Source organism: Ixodes scapularis, unplaced genomic scaffold (genome assembly GCF_016920785.2).
Source record: "Ixodes scapularis isolate PalLabHiFi unplaced genomic scaffold, ASM1692078v2 ptg001158l_1___fragment_3__unscaffolded, whole genome shotgun sequence".
In the NCBI taxonomy this organism is placed as follows: domain Eukaryota; kingdom Metazoa; phylum Arthropoda; class Arachnida; order Ixodida; family Ixodidae; genus Ixodes; species Ixodes scapularis.
In genome coordinates this window covers 1,036,553-1,049,149 of record NW_024610108.1, presented here as the reverse complement: position 1 = coordinate 1,049,149, position 12,597 = coordinate 1,036,553, and the positions used below count along the sequence as shown (strand labels likewise).

Genomic DNA, 12,597 nt, shown 5'->3' with positions numbered 1-12,597 from the left:
TTCCCTAACATCCTGTCTGTCTGACGAGGGATGCGAAAAGACTTCGACCTCTAAATAAATTCTCTGTCATCCTAAATCCCGTCAAAACGTCACCACGCCCCTGTCAAATAAGGACGCCCCTGTGAACATTTGTCACATGACGTCACGGTGGAATGAACTGGTATTCTTTATCTGTAGGTGTAGCCTTGAACATGAAACTTTAAAACGCTGCTGTATGAAAGGACAATACGTATTTTCGTTGTAGGTTACCTCGTTGAAGATCGTGCAGGATTTTCCAGAATGGCGGACCACCTGAAACATCCTGGAACACATGCCGTATATTTTGTTGCGGTTGAAAAAAACAATACGGTGGCATCCCTGTAGTGAAGGTGCTTCCTGCTGACCCTCCACCACCGACGCATGGATTGCAGCCATTAAGCTTCGCCTTGCATACTCCAAATAAAAACCTCGTGGATTGCGACCTGATATTGCCGGCAGAGGTGCGAGCTCTCCGAGAAACAGCGCGCTCGAGACGAGTCGCAGGTGTACGAAGTCTGAGTTGGCACAGCGAGGCCACGTCTGACCTCTTTCCTGGGTTTCGGATCACCAGAGCAGCGGGTCACTTTCACGTCGGCTGGTGACGTGCCCTTGAGCCGTGCAATATTACGGGCGCAGCTGCAGACGCATTCAAATATCTGTTGAACTTCACTCCGGCAGTTTTCCTACTATTTCAAGCCAACCACGGCCAGGCTCGTGCAGCAACGGACTGCGACTCAGCTTTGCCGGATGGGTGTACTGTGTACGTCAAGGCAAGAGAGACGGTTAGCAGCGGGCTTTGGATGCCCGCAAACAATGACTCAAGAAACCCCTACCTAAGGACCTGCGGTACAAAATGCTCTGGCTCCACTCCTGGCAGACCACCTAGTTCGAGTTCCCGACTGCGCAACAGTTCTGAGAAGAGAAAAGAGGAGGCACAGAAATATAGTTCGGAGAATCGGAAGGAACCTTGGTCAGCATGGTAACAATGCCCCACCATCTCCTTGACCCTGGTGCCCTCAAAAGTAAAAAAAAAAAGCGTTCGGATTTTTTTTTTTTGGGGGGGGGGGTATTTTTTAAGAAATGTGACGAAATACATTTCAACCTGATTGTATCGCGATACAAAAGAACATTCAAAATGTATTTCGATACAGAAATATAGATACTGGTGAAAAAATATGTATCGCGATACAGAAAAGCAGATACGAAATGTATTCCTGAAATACTATCGCGATACATTTGTATCGCGATATTGCCCAACCCTGATTAGTACTCACATTTCACATAGAATGGCGGATTCATTTCGCAACGGGCGCGGGTTGAACCGAGCAATTAACTGGCTCTAACAGAGTCACTGCGACTTGGTTGTCTGTGTCCTTGCCCGCCATAGAGATTAAGATGAATGGTGTTGTTGTTTCTCACAGAAATTGAGCTATACTTTGCACGTTTACAAGATAACTTGTGCCATTAAAATACTTGTTTGGTAAAAAATTTATCTAGCTGTGTGCAGAAGCTATTTGTTAGGGACCAATGTACGACCAATGTACTTAGGCCACACCATACACCGGGTGTTTGCTTTTCAAAATTTTGAAAACAAGAAGTTTCATTAGGTAACTTTATTTTGCAATTAGCTTACTCTACTTGGTGGACACTACAAACAATGTTGCTTGTGCAAATAGCGAGATAATTAACATAGGTTTTTAATTAACTTCTAATTAGTATATGGGACCATAACCTTTCAATTAGAAACTTGCTGGTGATGGACGAAAGCTCTTAATCTGTTCATTAGAAATGTTGTGGGCACATGCATTGTTTTGACAGTCATTTAATGTAAAATCTATGCATCTCACAGAAATAGGGTCGGCACCATATTAGTCATAGTCAAGGGAACCATTTAATGAGGCACGTAGTGCTTAGGATAATTAAGTTTTTAAATAGTTTTGCAGACAATATTAATAATCAGTCCCAGTTAGAAACTTGCTGGACATAATCGGAAATCACTAAATCAGTTAATATTAGAAGGATGGGAGCACGTACAAAGTGTGGTATTTCACAAAAGGTACCAATTTTAATGCAGGCCCAAAGCTGGCAGAGCGAAAATGTGGATATGAAATGGAAGAACATGGGGGTCGCGACAGATTTGCAGGAGACAGAGAAACAATACATGGGCTCCTAGTGTCTAAAGGTGAATGGTTTAGTGGCTTCTGACGATGCTCATCAAGGTTTTAATTGTAACTATATGCTTATTTTTCTAACGAAAAGGTTAATTAAAACATCTGTTGTTCCTAGTGGCCGCCAAGTCAAGTAAGCTAATGGTTTATCAAGAGTGTCCTATTGCAAATTCCCTTCAATCTTTTTGTCCATAGAAAGAATACCAGGTATATATTCAGGAAATGTCATGGTTGAGAGCCGAAGCGGGCAGAGTTAAGGGTCGAAGTAAGTATGTTCAATAAATTCCATTTAGTTTGAGCCCTAAGCACGACAAAGTTAAAAAATAAAACTGCAGTTTCTAATAGTATGTTGAAGAGATGCCATCTGGTCAGAGCCCAAGCGTGGCAAATGCAAGAAATAAAGTGGTTATTTACAAATATTACAATATCTCATGTTTTCTTTCTTTAACGAGTTTCACGACTTCTTTTGTGGCAAATATCCAGGAAGGTGGGGAAGGTGTAAATTTGGCGTGCTCCCAAAGTGATCAGTGGTTTATTTTAACTGATCTTGAATATTTGATTTCACTGGCATTTCTATCCCAGAGAAAAAAAAAGTTCCGAAGCTGATCTGAGAAATAATATACTTAATTTGATTTCGGGTAATTAAGAAACCCTCTAAAAAGTTGCCAGCCTGTGAGCTTTTGAAGCTTGCAAAATGGTTCATGAGCCAAATTTGTAAACATGTTTCCTTCAGAGGATTACAGAATACGGCTTCTGTATTGCCGTATTCTTTAAGCCGTGTGTGGAAACAGTGTATAAGGGCAGGTATGAAACTGTAAGGTCTCGAAATGCCCTTTCACAAAGTGGTTATTAATCATGATTCATTAATCAAACAAATTATTGCCATGTTCTTCAAAGGCCCTTTGTAATTTTTCAATAACTATTCGAAATTATTCAAACAGTCTTCACATTCGCATTGAAAAGTAAGACTCAATTCTGCCCCTATAAAGGTCTTTACTCCTACTTTCGAGACTCATGTGCGGTGTCAGCTTGTCTTCCGAGAAACGTAGTCCAAGTCCGTAGGCGAAACAAAATCTAGTTAACCGATCCACTCGGAAGATGCCACTTTCTGGATGTTGATGATCTGGAACTACATGCCAATCTGCCAAGTCGAAGCAAGGACTTTTATTGAACTGGAATTCAGCGTCTTACTCAACAGTAGAGAAAGAGTGGATAATAACGCAGGCCTTGTTAAAAGCTAGTGTAAATGTTTGTTAAGAATGTGGCGATAATCGTATTGTAATAAATAGTGTACGCGATAAGCTGTTGCCGTCTGCCGCAAGGGCGACAGAGAGCAACAGCCGACTCTGACAAACCTTTAGCATTCACACAATGTTATCTTTTGCAGGCTTGAATCACTCCAGGCTTGTTCCTGAGCTCATGAGCTCGGGAACGATCGACTTTCTATTTTCGAATTTTGTGAAAAAAAACGTTTCTCTTAAAGACGAAACAGCATTTCTGCTAAAAAGGAACCGGCGTTTCTGCTCTACAACTTTGTCAAAAAAGAACTTAAAAAAATTGTTAACAAGAAAGATTAGATTCCATTAAAAGCATGTAACAGAGTTTACACAATAAAAAAACTGTCCCAGAGCATCGAAAAAAAAATTTTTAAGTCCGAGTTTTACTAGAGCGACATAAGCAAAAGCCGACCCAGACGAAACGCGAGTGCGTGCAGCATTAATGCAAAGCGAAGTTTGGTATGCTTACAGGAAGCATGACTGATTGCAAACATACCAAACTTCACTTTACATTAATGCTACACGCACTCGTGCTTCGTCTGGGTCGGCTGTTGCTTATGTCGCTTTAGTAGGACTCGGGCTTAATAGATTTTTTTTCGAAGCTCTGGGATAGTTTTTTATTATGTGAACTCTGTTAGGTGTTTCTATGGAAACTATGTTTTCTTGTTAACAATTTTTTAAGTTGTTTTTTACAAAGCTGTAGAACAGAAACCGTGTTTCGTGTTAATGAGGAACTGTTTTTTCACAAAATTCTAGAATAGAAAGTCGATATTTTTACGGAGTCGCAGAACAGACAACCATTTTTTAACATAAATCATTTTCCCACAGAATTGGCCCAACAAAGAGTCGATTGTTTTACAAAGTTCCAAAACAGACAATCCTTCCTTTAACAAAAGCCGGTGTTTTCAAAATATTCGACTACAGAAAGCTGATCTTTTTACAAAGAGTGGCCGAACAGACACTCTTTGTTTTAACAAAAACCGGTTTTTCCCAAAATTTGACAACAGAAAATATCTTTTTTTACAGAAGAGCCAAGAACAGGAAATGCTATTATTTTAACAGAAATTATGAAAACATGGAAACAGGAAAAAACAGAAACTTTATGGCAAGAAAGTTGTCAAGCTTTTTCTGTTTTTTACACAGTTATTTTTTACAGTGTAGCAACACGATGTTTATGCATGTTAAAGAAAACCATAGCAACTGCGACGCAATCCTTCCTTTTGTCACTTACGCCTATAATACCGCCCGACAAACAACTACAGGATTTTCGCCGTATTATCTTTTATACGCTCGTATTTTGCAATACGTAGGAAAATCGTTTGGATATATACACATCTGAGGTCGTATCCCGAGCCGAAGATGCCCGCCAACTTGCCCGACTGCAAACTCTGCAGTCCCAACAATAACAAGAGCTACGTCATGCGGACACTCACGTACCAGTCGTCTATAATGTTGGTGATCTCGTGTTGCTCAATACACCAGTTCACCAAGCCGGCAAATACGAAAAGCTCCTAAAAAGGATTGTTGGGCCGTACCACATTGCCCGTTCCCTCTCCGACATCAATTACGAGATAGTACCCGTGACCCAGCCCCGTGGCCATCGCTCGAGGTGCCAGGACATCGTCCACGCGGATCGCATCAAGCCGTACTTCCACCCAACCTAACCCGCACGCCAGTGCCGGATGACCTGCACTACCACCACCGGGGAGAACTGTTACGAAGACGACGACGACGGACACTGTCGCGAAAGACGAAAAAGAGCCCGCGCGGCTGTGTTGCACCAGCTGGGGTCTTTTCAAGCGAGATTTGTAGCAGCCATCGCTGTTGTTCTTGTACATATCATCCTCAAATATATTGCCACGCTCGTTGGCGAGCAAGCGCGTGTGTGGCCGAGCGGTTACCGCGCTTGACTGTCGCGGGGAAGGTATAGGCTCGATTTCAGTCCGGCGACTCTCCTTTTATTTATTTTTTCAACTTGGCCTTCTCGCAAGTTCGAGAACATTCTCGTCTGATCTAGTTCCGAATATTCTAGGCACCGAACGTTCTACGCCGAATGATCCAGAAATCCACGAGGGTACGCAAGGGACTCCGCATAGCGACCGGAGTCAGTTTCGCCCCAGCGTTCGATTCTGCTGTCACGCCGTCTTCGACGCCCGTGACGCTCTGCTTTCTTCTGTTCCCTTTTTATTTTGGGGCACAAGTTCGCCCCATTAACCGTTTAGTTTCTTCAGTTATTATCGCCTCATCACTTGTCATTCGTGACAACACACACACACACGCACACGCACACACGCACACGCACACACGCACACACACACACACACACACATATATGTATATATATATAGTAATAAATATATAAATATATATACCCCCTGTAACCCGTCCCCTCCAGGCCGTCATGTCATACTTATTGTAATGAAGTGCAACAACAATATATATATATATATATATATATATATATATATATATATATATATATATGTATATATATATATATATATATATATATATATATATATATATATATATATATATATATATATATATATTGTAGCGGTTGCGGTAAGGCGCCCGCGCGATTTTTCCGCCTCTTATCTAGCGCTTAAAGTCTTTCTAAAAATGACTGATTTAGTGGTTTTCGATAACGCTCAGCAGCTTTCTAATTGGAATCATATGTCTATTTCCACTAATTAAAAAGTTAATTAACAAGTATTAATTAATTATCTGGCTAATTAGTAGGTTTTTGGCAATTGCTGACGTCCGCCGTGGCTGGTAATTTGTTCCCGAAGAGAGTTTCTCCTTTTTTCAATCGCCCTAATTTTTAGGATTTTTGAAAGTCTTCGCAAAAACACCCGGTATATATATATATATATATATATATATATATATATATATATATATATATATATATATATATAGACAGAGAGAGAGAGAGAGAGTTTTTTTTTAACTTAACAGATTTGTTTTGAAAAAGGCGTGAAGTCACTCTAATGCGGTTTCTGCAGGTGAGTTATAATACAGTCAGGGGACATAGAATAGGGGGCTAATCGTAACGATCAGTCGGGTAATTAGGTAAAATTAATTATTAACTTTTGAATTAATGAAACTAGACATATGATTCAAATTAGAATCTTGCTCGGCGTCATCGAAAACCACTAAATCATCTCTTTGTAGAAGGATATAACAAAGGGGCAGTATATTACGGTGTTAGGTTAAAATGCTCAATTTGGACGCGTTCCTAAATTTCGATTTGTTATCGGAGCGCATCTCTGCGCCCGCGGTCCTGCTTCCCAGTGGCTGAGACGCGCAACACACGTGCGCCCTACTTCCCTTCCTGCTGCGAGAAAGGCGAGTGGGAGCATCGCGCCGCGACCACCGGGAGCCAGGACCGCGGGCGGAAAGATCCGCTCCGATAAGAAAGCGAAACCCAAAAACGCGTCAAAATTTAGCGCTTTTTAGAATGCCGTAAAATGCTGACCCTGTGTTATATCCTTCTAAAAAGAGTTGATCTAGTGATTTTCGATGACGCTGAGCAAGTTTCTAAGTAAAACCATATGTCTGTTTTTATTGATTAAAAAGTTATTGGCAAATTTTAATTAATTAACCGACTGATCGTTCCGATTATCCCTCTATACTATGTCCTCCTGACCATATAACTCACCTGCAGAAACCGCATTATATAAATATCACGGCATTTTTAGAGCGCAGCTCTTAGGCGCCAGTGTCGCCTAAGAGCTGCGCTCTTAGGCGACACTGGCGTCGGCTTGAGCAGTGTCGCCGTCGCCTTCGGCGTCGGCGTAACCGCACGGTGCATTACGGGAAAACTTCTCTAAATTTAGCAGAAAAATTTTCCCGATAAACTTGTCGGAACATTTTCAGCGCTAAATTTAGCGCAAAAATTTCTCCGCTATATTTAGCGGATATATTTCCCCAATAACCATAGCGGAAAAATTGCCCCACTAAATTGAGCAAAAGAATTTTCCCGCCAAATTTAGCGGAAAAGTTTCCCCTAAATTGCAGGCGAGCAGGAGAGGAGGAGGGGCATAGCCTTTTTTCCGTACCTTCCCGTCCTCCTCCTCAACAAATGCGCTCTAATTTGGCGTTACAGGGGATTGTAAACGTCTTTAATTTTTTTTTTAAATCTGTTAAGTTAAAAAAAACACCCTATATATATATATATATATATTGCACACTTGGCAAAGCAAGTATTTTATATTTTCTTTCTAGTGGTTTGATAGCAACAAAAATGTGACAACAACCGTCTCTGCCGTTGTTATTTTTTATTTAAAGCATGAAATGCCTTTTAACGGAATTACCTAATCCCAACATTTTGCCCGTGCGTCCATGCATTTGCCGATAAATTTAGCGCGGAAACAAAATTGTCGTTAGGTCACGTGATGCGAATTCGCGTGACAATACACCGATTATATTTGATGACACACCAGTTAAATTTCCCCACCAAATGCGGCGGAGAAATTCATGTCACATGACCTGTCGTTACGCGACCTATGTAACAATTCAGTTTCCCGCTAAGTCTGGGGGGGGGGGGGGGGGGGGAAATTGATGTAACTTGACCTCCCTATACACCAATTCACTATAGTCGCTAAGAGTAGCGGAAAATTTTGATATCGCGTGACTTGAGGTAGCAAAACCTATACATCAAATTAGTTTCCCCGCCAAATTTAGCGGAAGTATTGGCGCCAAGTAACCTGATGCCAAGCGAGCTATACACCAAATCAGTTTCACCGCTAAATTTGGTGGGAAAAGCGATGTGATTTAGCTTCCCCGCTACATTTAGAAGAAAAATGTTTAAAAAAATTTTATATTCCCGATGGGACGGATTAATTTCCTCTAAATAAATTTAAACGATCGCACCTTAAACGCTGCATTTCACGCATTCTTAAAGTTCGAAGATACAATCGCTGCGAATGTTTTTTTTTTTCAAGTGATAATGACATATTATTTTTAAAATAATAATGACATATAACCCATTTGTAGCTTTACCACTCGCGCTAAAATTAAAATTTAAACCGAGGTCAAATGTGAAAGATTTATCAATATATATGTAAATTTATAAACAACGCTAGGTTCCGAATTCTATATTCCTTCATTTCATTAAATAGCTTTTTTTTTACACTTTCGACATGTGTAGCTTTTCAGGAATGTGTTAATAAGAGTGTCTCGCACCTTGCTAGATTTCTGTGTAATTATTGCGGGTTTAATCATATGGCGCACCGTGCATTCACGAGCGCGCCCATTAAACCACTCTGGCATCGTTGCCGCGAGGCGGCTATGCAGTTGCCTCGCATTAGACACGAGTCACACGACCACATGGTCCTGTCGCCGCGGGGTCGATTGGGTTTCGAATTCGGCTCCCGAAGTGCCGCTTTCTCTCCTAGCCACTGGATGGCGCTGCAGACGCCCCAGGGCGGGCGAGGAGAAAACTGCTCGCCCGTCGATCGCTTTATAGAGGGGGGACTGGGGGCAAAAGTCTCTTAGGACTCCGGGCGGTACCGAGAGCAAACAAGAGTGTGCGACCGGATCTCGAGTAGTCGCGGGACACGAAGCCTGGGGGCCCTCTTTGTGTTTAGCTTTGGCTCTACGTGCGTTTGGGAATATTTGTGTAATGTCGCGTGCATTTGTAGTGTACATCAGTTTAGTTTAGCGTTGTGTTTCATGTACCAATAAAAGGGGGCGAAATCCCCCTCCCGCGAAAGATCCAGGCTGGACTTGGGGTGTTGACGGACCACGTGGGAAATGGGGACTCGGCGGCAGTACGGCGACTTCCCAGAATTGGCGCCCCACGTTGCGCGCCATACTCAGGATCCTTGCAATCTGATGATTCCTGCGTGAAACTTTGCCTTCGATGTGCTGAATATTACGAAGTCTAGCAGCATACTCTTCCTGGTTTATTTTGCCACTGTATTTAACTGAAGAATCCAGGCTTCGGCAGGAATATTTTTAGGTATCACATCAAATAGATGTGACACCATCAGTGTTTGCGAAATGCTGAGGATAGTTCGCAAATGCGGCGAGCCTCCAGATGGCCAAATTAGTCATTTGTACATATGTTACCGTTTTCGAGCTTCCGGTGCACTATATTAGAATATGTTCAATTTAAACAGAATTATCTTCTCGCTAAAACACTTAAAAACAATTGATACATGCAATTATGATTTATATTCAGACAATTTTAGAAGAAGAAAAGTGGGTAGCTTACCCGCAACTTGTAGCACCTGTGGAGATAAAACAATGAAACATTTTATCTAGATTGTTTCTCAGTATAATCATATAAGCATTTCATCTCTCACAATTGGTAGGTTTCAACTTGGATACGAAATCAGTCAAACTTTGCTGAGCTTTACTTCAAAAGTGTTAATAAAGCGTGAGATGACAGCGGTACTTCGAAAATAAAAAAATCACTCAACGAACTCGGGCGAAATATAGGATTACCTAACACACGCTAAACAAGTTCCTGAAGCCACAGATAGAAATTGCGATTAAACTTTTCGCGACACAGTCGATGTCTTCTCACAAAGACTTTACATGACTCGTAGATAACGCCATACGGATATGCCCACGACGTTTTATACACGCCCAGGCGCAATATAACGTAGAAGAGAAAAATTTCAACGTGGTCTTTTGCTCCGACTGGTGTTCCCACATCCTCTTTATTTATAAATATCTGCCAGATTGTGCAGTGACTTGAATCTCTCTTTGGGTGTTAGCCCTAGCTTCGCCAGGCCGTCTTGAGAGAGTAGCGGGTCTCAGTCCTGAAGTCAGCACTGCGGGGCGCTCAACCTATACGCCAACGCGCTGTTCACAAACAAGCCGGCGTTCTCGGACACCAGGTACGGGAAATGCGCGTGGGCAGAAACCAGATTAGAATGAGGTAAAGGAGCGTTGTGCGCATGCGCCATGCCGACAGCAGCGCCACCGCTGGGATGCAAGGTCAGAGCCGCGTGCTGATTATTATACTGCTGCTGGGCAAAAAAAAAAAAAAAGAAAAAAAAAGTAACAAATAAAAAAAAACGACTTCTCTTCTCTTTTTTTTTTTGCAGTTTTGAGATTTAATTTGGTGTATTGTGTAAACGAATTTATTTTGGCGGTTTTGATACTTCGCGAATGGGGCGAAGTGTGGTTTTCGGACATATTTCAGTGGGTAGAAATTGTTGCGAACGAGAGTGGTACGCTATGCATTTGTGACCTTGAGAAAACATTTTTCGCGGGATCTATTCTTCGCGATATTTTTCAGGTTGCGAAATTGACCAAAGAATCGACCCTGTGAAAATCATATGTTTTATTGTATTTGGTATTATTTTCTGGAGGTCTAGCCGAGCATATCATTAATCGGAAAGCCTTCTGGTTTCTTACAAATTTGTTTTGGTTTGTTCGTAATTTTGAGTCTGGGGTTTCCGTTAAGAGCAATGGCGCTTCTGCTAGGAGGGCCATCGGGAAGAAAAGGTGTGCTGAAAAGAGACCTGACAATCAAACTATTGCACTTAACCTATAACTGATTCCTGTTTCCGGACATTATATATTTGTATTGACTTCTTCGGAGAGTCTAAGAGTATAAACCTCATGCGATCAAGGAGTGAGAACACTAAGGTGGCGAGTGTGATCAAAATGGCCTCACTTCATTAAGTCTTTTCCTCCAGACTTCCGTACCTACATAAATATATACGCATTCCCATTATGGTTGTGTCCTAAAGAACAACTCTGATATTCAAATTTTCTGAATGTGTTTCGGGCAGCAACAAGAAGCGCGTTTCCACCGACTCTTTTAAAATGAGCGGGTCGCATTGCTTGAGTATGTTGTTACACGAAACCCACCACCGATTAAAAATTTAGAATCCAAAATTTATATCTTAATCTCTTTTTTTTTTTTTTTTTTTTTTTTGCAAATGAGGGGGAGCGAACCTCTCCTAACTGTGATGTTTTAAATAAATATTTTCTTCTTCGCCGCCCCTTGGCAAAAGGTAAATTATGTGTCGGCGCTCCGAGGGGAGCGCTAGTGCCTTAGCTTGTATGACTTGTCGAGTTATGTTGATAAGAAATATCATAAACAGAAATGACAAATCTTGATTTGCACGTGTTAAAGGAAGTGAGTAATAATTGCTATATTTACATCTTCTTTTTTAACATCGTATTAAAAAATAAAAATGCACCCGTACGTTTCAGACCCCATACCAGATGGAGGACCAATACAGAGGAACATTTGAAAAGTAGGTATTTGTCTTAACGAACAATACAGGTTTAAGTTGTTCACGATAATCTACCTGATCGTATACACGTAGTATAAAAATAAAACACACTACAATTATCGGTGCTCTTTGCCACATCTACTAAATTTAGATAGAACTGATCGGAAAATTATTAAATACAGGGGAAAACAATGCATTCTGTGTGCTATCTGACAGGGAAAGTGTAGTAGAAAACCATGACCAAACATAAAATCGACTCGTGCGCCCTACATTGAGACAAATGCATATAATTTCCATTACAACTATATAGTTGTTAAGAAAATGGCCAAGCCTTTTGTTTATTCAGGTTTAAAATAATTTTATATATAATTCCATCAAAAGGGATCATAAAAGCGTTCAAATTTTAAGCATTGCCACGTTTTTTTCATTTTTCTATAACAACGTATTAAAGCGATGACGTGTAAAAACTCACAAGGGAAGATAGGAGGCTTCCTCCGATGAGGAACAACATCGTTGCACTCATAGCTGCGTTCTCACCGCTTGAGGTTCTTGTGCAGAATAAGAAATTTAATCGCTTGCGCTTTATTAGTATCTGCCATTAGTGATCAATTCGCACCACCATTATAACAGACGCGATAAGATGCTTGACGCCGACGGCAGATACATCACAAAAGCACCCGATTGTCTTTCGCTAAATTGATTTTCATGCAAGCGATCTGGCTAATGGACTGGTCCGTCATCTTGCTGGAGATCTGCGAATCTCTGCCTATCAGTCGAAACTTTGTTCGAGGCAGGTTGCGTTCAATGGGTCGAGCGCTAGTTTTATCGCGTCTCGGTCCCTTCTTTTATCTTGAAATGGATGCGCTTCCCTGACTCGCCAGGTTGCCCTTATCACGCACTGCTGGTTCAAGAGGCGCGCTTGAGAGA

General features: G+C 41.4%; 1 protein-coding gene across 1 annotated transcript in view; it reads right to left on the bottom strand.

Annotated features, from left to right (window-relative positions):
- Nucleotides 1-12,263, bottom strand: part of LOC8033227 — a 36,480-nt gene extending 24,217 nt beyond the window's left edge. Inside the window, exons 1-2 of the mRNA XM_029993703.4 lie at nt 12,143-12,263; nt 9,687-9,702 (exon numbers count right to left, since the gene is read on the bottom strand). Coding sequence (XP_029849563.3) covers nt 9,687-9,702; nt 12,143-12,193 — 67 coding nt within the window. The 5' untranslated portion in view covers nt 12,194-12,263. The remainder of the gene's footprint in view (nt 1-9,686; nt 9,703-12,142) is intronic.
- Nucleotides 12,264-12,597: the final 334 nt, after the last annotated feature.